Source organism: Crocodylus porosus, unplaced genomic scaffold (assembly GCF_001723895.1).
Source record: "Crocodylus porosus isolate Cpor-Errol unplaced genomic scaffold, CroPor_comp1, whole genome shotgun sequence".
NCBI lineage: Eukaryota > Metazoa > Chordata > Crocodylia > Crocodylidae > Crocodylus > Crocodylus porosus.
In genome coordinates, this window is record NW_017728906.1 from 86,448,332 (window position 1) to 86,457,832 (window position 9,501).

Consider the following 9,501-nt stretch of genomic DNA (forward strand, 5'->3'; position numbering starts at 1 on the left):
GGCAGACTTGAAAAATTGAGTCTGCTCCACATGTGAGCTGACACGCTCGGCACTGTGTTGCATATATTTATATAAATGGTAAAATGCACGTCAGTGCTGGGAAAATGGCAGTGGTGCATTGTTATGCAGATATTAAAGATGTTAAAACTATCAAAGCATGGGGAATAATCATTTAACACAGAAAAAAATGATAGACACTATAGGAATGGCCTGGCGACCAGAAAAAAATGAAAAAACACTACTGAAATATAGAAACAAAAGTGATAAACAAAGATGACAGGTTTTTTTATTTAGATAACTTTTAAAAATATTTAATTATGCATTAGCTCACTTTGCACCCAAATAATCTGGATATTTTCCCATTTTGGGAGGATAACTCCCTCTGACCTGTCTACTAATCATTTTATGGCAACATCATTTTCCTTCTGTAAAGTAGACAGTTGTGATACAACCATATTACCTGACATGCTGTCAGATAAGTCTTATCCTTCCCCCCCTTAATTACAGTTGAATGCTGTGACTGCTGACATGAAAAGGAACTCGAAGTTTTTATAACAACTAACACAGAAAGTACAGTTGGGATGTCTTTTCATAGCATCTGATGAAGCAAGCCGTTGTTTATAAAAGTTTATGTATCTTTGATTTAGCTATTTTATAAGGTGCAGCTCTACTCTGCTTTTTCTTATTATCCACTGGGCCAGAAGAACAACTTTTCTCCGTATTGGTATCTAGCACGATACATTTAAAATTCCATTCCTGGGTCAACTTAAATTCAACCACTTGCTGAAGGAGAAAAAGCTAGTGTAATATAGTAAGCATTCTTCAAAAATGCTTGACTGTAATTTTAAGATTCTCAGCAAAAGCATTCAGCATTTGATCTTGTTCTATCACAGCAGCAAACTCAGGAAAACAGCCAAGGCTAAGAATGAAAGGGACAGACAAAATAGTATATGGGGTGGAGGGGGTGAACTCAAAAGTGGACAAAGAATGGAGCTAAAAGTAAAGTTAATGGAGTTCACCCAAAATAGGGAAGAAGATAAGAGAAGTGATCGATGGGAGATGATGAATGGAATTAGTGAGGCAAAGAGGGAGCACATGTGAAGGGCAGCAAGTGAAAGAGGGCATTCAGACTGAACAAGAGCAGTGCTTCATAAAAAACATCAAATAAAAGGACCACAATGGCATGTTGAGTTGGTCATTTATCTAGATCAAATTAAGAGATTCTGGAAAGAAAATTAAAAGCAGCTGGCTGACTTAGACTGGACGTCATCAGGTGAATTTTAAGTCGTCCTAGGTGCAAGCAGGGGACTGAGGTAAAAGGTAGAATGTGCATTGAAGTTAGTAAAAATGGAGAATATGTAGAAGCAGAAGGAGGAAAAAGATGATGATGGTTAGGATTAGAAAGGTATAAAAGAGCACAACATTACTACCACAACTTCTAGGGGAAGAAGATGCAACAGATGACCGGATAAGGAAAGAAGCTGAAATTAAATAGACAAGTGGATTTCAATACTTATGAGTCATATATAGGAAATACAGATGATAGGTAAAATTGACTTCTTGGATATAGACTAGGAATTAAGGGAGCAGGTGGAAGGATGGCTCTGTTAACAGTTCGATGAAAGCAGATAACAGTATGGGAGAGCAAGCGAAAAAGATAAATGATAGGTGTTGGCAAAGGAGAGGTTGCCAGAGTGGGCAGTAAAGAACTGGATGGAAATGAGAATTTGGGAGTGCAAGGAGAGAGAGGGAAAAAATAACACTGAGACAAAGTTCTATAGTAGCCTTAACTCATACAATGTTGGAACAAGTACCCAGTCAATTGCCTGATATCCACATTAAAAGGAGGCAGTGGTAAGCACTATTAATGACAATTGACATGAGGTGTTACATTGAAATTATAGTTCATAGAAATGAGGAATGGAGAGGTGCTGGCAAAGAGAAGAGTGCCATGTTTTTCTCCTCTTACCCAAAAGTCCATCAATTTCCAGCATCCTTTAAAAAGTAGCAACATGGCTTATTTCTCCCCACTAAGTGAAAAAATATTCCAACTATAACTCACCATTTGCTATTTTATTTGTATTAAATATTTGATAGGCAATTTCTCAACCGTATTCATTATCTTTAAGAGTCAAACTACATTGCAAATTGCAGTTCACATCCAGAAACAATACATAATACATTGGTTCTATTTAAGTGATGAAATTTACATTAGAAATGGAACATTCTTTGGTTAAATAAGAACAGCAGTTAAAACTAGCTGTGCTTAAAGTGTACATGCATTACACTTGCAAACGTTAGCAAAAAATTATATCACTGTTCAAAAGGACTCAAACTTCACACCTCCCCCCACAGCAAATATACAAGCATAAATAAATACATCTCTCAAATTTTCAGGACCAATATAGAAGTTTCAACTAAAAACTTGCACTGGAAGGCTTTTTTGAGAAAACTACAGACATTAATTATTCCTACTGAAGTACAAAATGCATGACAGTTAATTTGCATGTCAGTTTAATTTCTTACCGATATTAAGGGTGAAATCCTTAAGATCACAAGGAAGTCAATGGGACTTTTGCTATTAACTTCAGAAGGAAAAATATTAGAGCAAGTGGTCATAAACCTTTATAGAATCTTTCTAGTAATATCTGGGATAGCTTTCATTTACACTTACCATACCATCACATGTATAACGAGGTATTTGTCAGTTTAAAAAAAATCCTAATAATGGATTAGGCTAATAATTTAAGGCCCAGTTAAAAAAAACAGCATCTCAAAACCCCTTTTACCCCAAAGAAGTCCATTCAGGATCACAAGGGAAAGTTTTGGATGGGCTTCTGCAACCTTTCAGAAGCTTTGCAGCATAGGAGCTAGCCTCTGAAATGAAATGTCTGTTTCTTTGCCATCCAAAGTGCCCACTGCTGCTTTCTCACTGTCTCATTCATGCCCTGTAGGTCTGACAAGAGTCTGAGGGTTTGTCTAGCCAGGAAATTTAGTGCAAAGTAAGCCAGGGTATGAATTCACAGTGCACTAGCTACTCTGCACTAATGCTGTCTGTGGATACACTTTACGTACACTAAGGTAACATTTAATTTTCAGTGTGGAGGAAACTATATACAAAGGTATTATTGTACTTTCTTCTATAAGAAGTTCCCATAGGGCTTAGTGCTTAGTAATTAACTAGTGTTTCATAAATTCATGACCAGTCCTTGTCTACCTTTCTTGATAAAACGCCTTAGCCCTTCAGACCTAAGATACAGATAGTGTAAAGCAGAAATATGGACATTGTTATGGTGGTATTGGAGGTATATCACTGTCGTCAGGCTGTAGAGAAAATACTATAACAATGAAGGAAATTCTGTTTAGTAGCTGTTAGTATGTTTGATTATATTCTTAGACATAAACCTGGACCCAAACTTCTGTGGTTTAAACAGAGGAAGAAAGAGTTAGGTTTCTCCTACACATTACAGGTATTGCACAATTCACTGAGACCAGCTACACGTGAAAAGTACCTATCATGCCATAAAAAGCTCCAACCAGCTATAAAATTAGGCCTCAAAATTGTGTACTAACTTCTGGAGCCACAGGTGGTTGCTATCCAGCTTTAACTTACACTTGTGGCATAGTCTCTCCTGAGGCTGGGAGCCCCATCAGCTGACTGGGCTCTTAGCTACAGATGTGCAGCAGACCTAACCAGGGCTGGAAGTCCTCCAGCTGAGGAGGCTCTCAGCAGTGCCTAACAGCTGCAGACTCTAGGTCCCAGTAGTGCCCCATGGCTGCTGGAACCCCAAGTCTCACAGGTATGGACACTGGGTTCCAGGAGGCACAGAGCCTGGCTGCAATCTCCCAGCCCCGGGGGTGCATGGAGCCCCCCATAGCTGGGAGATCACAGCAGCTGTGTCTCCCAACTGTGGAAGTGCATGAGGCGCCCGCACAGCTGGAAGCCCCTCAGCTGAGGGTCCTCCCAGCCATGGGAGCTTGCTTCTTGCCAGTGCAGGGGAACCCCAGGATCGGGCTTCCCCTGCATTGGCCATAGGATACAATGGGATCTAATGTGGCAATCCCACAATCACACTTCCTGCCATACATGTGTGGCATGGTGGGAGGCACTATAGTGTGAAACACATATTAGATTTCATCATACCTTTACCTGCATATGTAGAGGTGCCCTTAAAGTGCTAATGCCAGGTGGAAGATGCTAAGAATTAGGCAAATGATGTATAGATATCCATATATTATAGCTATGTAAACATAGGAGGAAAAGTGGTAGACTAGATGATAACAAGAAGATTGGTATGCCAACCACTTGGCTCCAGCATGTCTAGGAAAACCCAAGTATGGATTAATGGTAAACAAAGAAGGTGTTTGGGGAAAAATAAGATAGGCAGGCATGAACACAAGTTTCAGGATAGATCTGATCAATTTCTGGAAAGCAGACACCTTTAGAAGATGATGATGATGATGATGTAATGAGAAATCTACGAGGATAAAACAGAGTGAAAGAGAAGAGTCCTTTGCTAGCTAGCGGTAGATGTGCTGGAGTCTGCCAGCCTGAATCAGCTTGGATGTCTCCCTCACTATCCCAGTTGTAAGTATTCTCATGCTTGTCAGTGTAACTCCTGTGTGGGGGATGATTGCTAATAAATCCTGTGCTATCTGATATATAGTTGGTATTTGCTGTAGTACTTTAGAATGCTCTTTAAAATAACTGCTTCTGGATTTAATACAGGCACTTCAACTGAATGACTGACATGGTCAGTTGGATTCCAACACAGGCCAGCAGAGAAAAATATAGAGAAAAATACAGAGTAATTATTAACGACTCTAAAACTTTAATTATATTCTACTGTGGTTTGTCTAGACATTAAATATGGGAAAATTATATTTGCTGTGTGTCCCTCTCTTTTTAGACAACTCTGGGTATAATGTTAAACTAGGACAACAGAATGTGTAATTACAGTTACAAATCAATATTAGCGCAAGCTTTGGAGCTCCCCTGATTGGGTCTAATCTTCTGCCTATTGAAATCAATGAAAAGCTTCCATTAACCTCAGTGGTCAGGGATTAGATCCATAATGAACACAGATCTCAATGGCAAAATAATGCAACTGGGAAAGCTTCAGTTATGGTATTTTATAAACCTACATGGGGCCAGCCTTTTAGTTCTCATATTGATAGAGCCAGTACGGTGGAAGACATGGGGTGAGGACAACGGGGCAAGCTTGGAGGAAAAAAATGCAGCTTCTCTACATGAAAAAGAAAAACAGCTAGACAATATATTTTCTTCCATCTTGTAGACCACTGCCAGATCATGGTAATAAAGCAGGGTCCTGCTGTGGCTCCAGAAGGCATGAGTTCAAAGCCTCAAGGCAGGCTTTGTGCTGAAGGCTACCTCTGGTCAAACCAGTTGCAGATGGGCACCTGGTCTTTCAGGCAGAGTCCAAGGCAACCACATACAATGGCACCCCTACTGCTTGCCTGTGTGCAGTTAGCTGTAGAAATTGGAATGCCTTAACTATTCTAGTCTGATGGGCTGTTATCCTTCGCCACACCTTTGGCTTTTTGACTGTAGGCACCACAGTCTCCTTTGCAAAATATCTGAATTATCAGTGCCCCTGGTGAGAGCGAGGACAGGGACAATACAGTAAACAGGTATCTAAATTAGATGCATCTCCTCAAATATTCCATCAGTCCTACAGAGCTCTAGCAGTAGTGGGGGCACTAAAGTACAAAAGGTGCAGGTATCTCCTGGCATTTTAAGCATCAGGTCACATCATCCTATTCAGAGTAAATCTGTGAGGCATGGTGAATCTAACATTGCTCCTGCTGGTGGACCTGAACTGCCTGTACAAAAGTGCAAAGTATTTGGCAAAAATCCTCATGCAAACAACGTTAATATGGCAAGCATATGGCAGCAGAGCTCAAGATCTGTTTAAAGATGATTACTGTAGAATCAACTGATCTTCTGTAACCTCTCTCAGTACAACTGCAGAGCGTAGCCAGTAGCTTTCCAGTCAATCACAGCACAGCCAGCATGACTGGACTCCCTTATTTTTCTCTCCTTTGAAGCCCTGACTGGACAAGAGACAATTTCTGAAGCTTTCTTGCTATTACTAACGATGGTTTAGAAAAATTGCTGTTGTCATTTCAATCAATACATCAGTTACCATTATGGAAGTCTAATTAATGTGGTGATTACAGGCATCAGTTTGTCTGCAGTCAGCTCTGGCCATTGCTAATATCATAGGAAATACACTCTCATTTTTTTTTTTAGATTACACAGGGCCTGAGAACAAACAACATATTCTTTTAATGGATTGACTCAACATAGTGTTGTTGGTTGTAGCTGTGTTGGTCTAAAGACATAGGCAGACAAGGTTCTTTCCAACTGTTTGAGTTGGTCTAATAAAAGATATTGGATTTACCCAAAGAACCTTGTCTGCTTACAAAAACTAAGCATGTGTCTGGACTGTCTCTAAAGTAGCTAGTATCAGGCCTTTAGGACTTCCACCTGGGAATGCTGTAAGATACGCACTTTCCATCCTAGGCACACAAAACTCAAGTCTGTAGTTCTTGCTCATCTCTGCTGTATATTTTAACAGTAAGCATATACACATTCCTTGCAACCTGTAGAGATAAAGTATCCACTAAAACCACCTAACCATTTCCATTAAGATGCCTTAGGTCAGGGGTTGTAGAATAAAATGAGCAGACTATTTTTTAAAAGAACTAAGGACTGAAAAAGCTGTCTTAGACTCCCCTAGCACTATTCCACTACATATTTTTCAGTGAAGCTTTGACTTCCCAGTGAGGAAGTAATATGTTGTTGGATTGAAAACTACCTCCAAGACTTGCCTTAAGAAGACAAATTTCAGGCAGACTTAACCCTCCCCCCCAACATATTTACACAATACTAGGGTCAGGAACAGGAATGAGTTAATAAAACTGAGGGAGAAACAGGATGTGAAAAACCAGCAACAGAAATTTTCCTATCAATAATCTAAAACAGGCTTACCAGAGACTACATTCTTTAAAAAGAATGTTTATCCTTGCACTGGGATTATCATGTGGTGGGTCTGATTTTTCTGTTTGACCCTTTAGCTTGTTTCATTTCCCTTGCACTACTAGGTGTGACGAACTAAATTTGCATTCTTTGAGCTGCATGTATTTTGCCACTACAAAAGTAGGCAGGGATTACATTTCTGCATCCCCATTTCTCAATTTTCAAGCAGAATGTTTCACTCTGTTGTTAGCACAACTGTGTAATGAATATGTAAATACCAAAATGAAAACAGCTTCATTAAAAATATAAACAAAATGTTTCTTTATAGTTGCAGCTAGCATTATTTTGGTTAGAATGTCCAGAGAACAAGAAAGAGCAAATAACAATAATACTTTCATTATACATAGCAGTTTTTTATAGGCAATTTGTTTTTCTGTGAATCAAAACACTATATTTAGTATATGTCATAATCAGCATGTGAGGGCATGGCAATAAAAATCAAAACAGGCAGATCCAAAACATTTTTAAACAGATATCCTATATGAAATTGCAAGAATGAAATTTAGGTTTACTATCCACAGCTGATTTTTAATTTAACTGTCCATATTGGTTCATTTTCATTCTGTTCTATTTTAAAAAAGATGAATTTATTTTGAAGACTTAAACAAAAAAAGGTCATTGCAAAATGATCATTCAACAACATGGCGCTTAAAGTGTTTTGAAAACATACTCTGAAAAATTCTATTTCAAAGCTTAATTAAGCTTTACTTGGAACTCCTTTGAAATATTCTTCCACTGCAATAGTAGAAACACCTCCATACCAGTTATGAAGCCAGACATGCTCAACACTCATCTTCATGAAGAACCATTCATAGTTACGAGGCCATTTCCTTATGACTGGATGTCTGAAAGGATTCAAAAAAATTCTAATCTGAAAGAGTCAATATCATTCAACAGTATTTGTCTTCTCTCTTTGTAAAGCCCAAGTTGTTCTAAATTAGCAGTAAGTAGGAGCAAGGTAGCAATGGGAACCCAAGCTCCTTTAAAGGGTGAAAAACTTGGGTGAGAGCATGAGGTTCTTCTGTTCATTCCAATACATAAACCCACTTAAAGGCCTTGTAGAATTCAGATCCTGCTTTCCAAAAGCTTTGGATCTTCTGCTTCTTTTGAGACTGCATGTTACTTCACAAGTAGTGATGGAAAAAAAGGGCTGTCATTTTGACTCCCTATGCACTAGCCAGCAAAGGAGGCTGGCTGCATGGAGGATAGGACTTAAGTAACAGGTGTCCAGTCTTTGCATTCCTGGGAGCACAGGAGGCATTTGGGATGCTTCCTTGATTTCCTATGGGGGCTAAAGACATCCCACTGCTCCTTAATTTGTGGTTAAATGACACACTCTTGTCTTAAAGAAAGACTAACCAAAAGTCATAAATCCTAGAATTAAAAGCAGATTCTATAAGAACTATATTTAGTTCTGTTTGTTTATATAATCTATTTGACTGCCCTAAGAGTACAAATAAGTCCTAAAGTCTTATATAAGTGGTGATGGGTAGAATTTTAGATTGACATAGTCCATGGCCCAGCACAAAAAGACTAGGTCTGATCCTTATGGGATAATCAGTCCCAATTGCCTACATCACTATTTATTGGTCTCAAAATTCTAAGCTTTACTATATTGTATAACTATTACATACAAACCTGGAAAACATTGCTTGCTTGGCAAATTCCATTTCCTCTGGAGGCACCATGATCATCTGTCCTGTAAGGGTCAGTTTGGCACACCTTGGATCATCAGGTTCAATTACATTTTTTCTGAACACAGAAAAAAAGTTCATCTATCATAGTTTGTTTTTATAGCAGGAATCTTTAAGAAAGTATTTATAATGGCCAAATATGAATAATGCTCTGTATGAATATAATTCATGCTCACCTATTTAGTAGCTCTAGTATTCTAATCCAAAGATCAGACCCTTGCAAACCTTTATTTGCCTGAGTAATAATATTCAGGAAAACATTGTAGAAGGTTAAATAGTACTTACATGAATTAGAACTGCAGAATCAGGTCCAAAGTTTGTACTAATTCATCTATGTTCTAAACAAATGCTTTTTAAAATAGATTAGTACATACTGTCTAAGAACAGAAGAAAGAAATTGTTGTAATCTTTCACATGGCCAGCTGGTCTATTTAATTCTTGAAAATGTATGCTGTAGAACAAGGCACACAACAGTAACAAAAAGGTTTTTGCCATCCATTTGTTAGAAATGGAGTATTGTTATAATATTGTTAGAAATGGAGTGTTGTTAGAAATGCACAGTTTGCGTCTCGTACCTGATAAGAAAAAAACACTGCCAAGGACTTTTTTCCTTAGCCAGCCTTGCTACAGTTTTTCTTATACTAAATCACTCTCTCCCCCACACTCCCTCAGCCTCCCCCTGGTTTTTCTCATGCAGATTACAGAAGCTGGAATTCAACTGACTGTGTCCTTGAAAGGGGGGGG

General features: G+C 38.6%; 1 protein-coding gene and 1 long non-coding RNA gene across 2 annotated transcripts in view; one reads left to right on the forward strand and one right to left on the reverse strand.

The window, feature by feature from the left end:
- Positions 1 to 214: 214 nt before the first annotated feature.
- LOC109306221 lies at positions 215 to 5,729 on the forward strand. The gene is made up of 2 exons (XR_002099894.1): positions 215 to 4,588; positions 4,730 to 5,729. It is a non-coding gene; the product is annotated as an uncharacterized LOC109306221 (long non-coding RNA).
- A 1,684-nt stretch (positions 5,730 to 7,413) lies between these two features.
- CREG2 (cellular repressor of E1A stimulated genes 2) overlaps positions 7,414 to 9,501 on the reverse strand; it is a 21,808-nt gene continuing 19,720 nt past the window's right edge. The window contains exons 3-4 of the mRNA XM_019529538.1: positions 8,702 to 8,815; positions 7,414 to 7,908 (exon numbers count right to left, since the gene is read on the reverse strand). Coding sequence (XP_019385083.1) covers positions 7,761 to 7,908; positions 8,702 to 8,815 — 262 coding nt within the window. The 3' untranslated portion in view covers positions 7,414 to 7,760. The remainder of the gene's footprint in view (positions 7,909 to 8,701; positions 8,816 to 9,501) is intronic.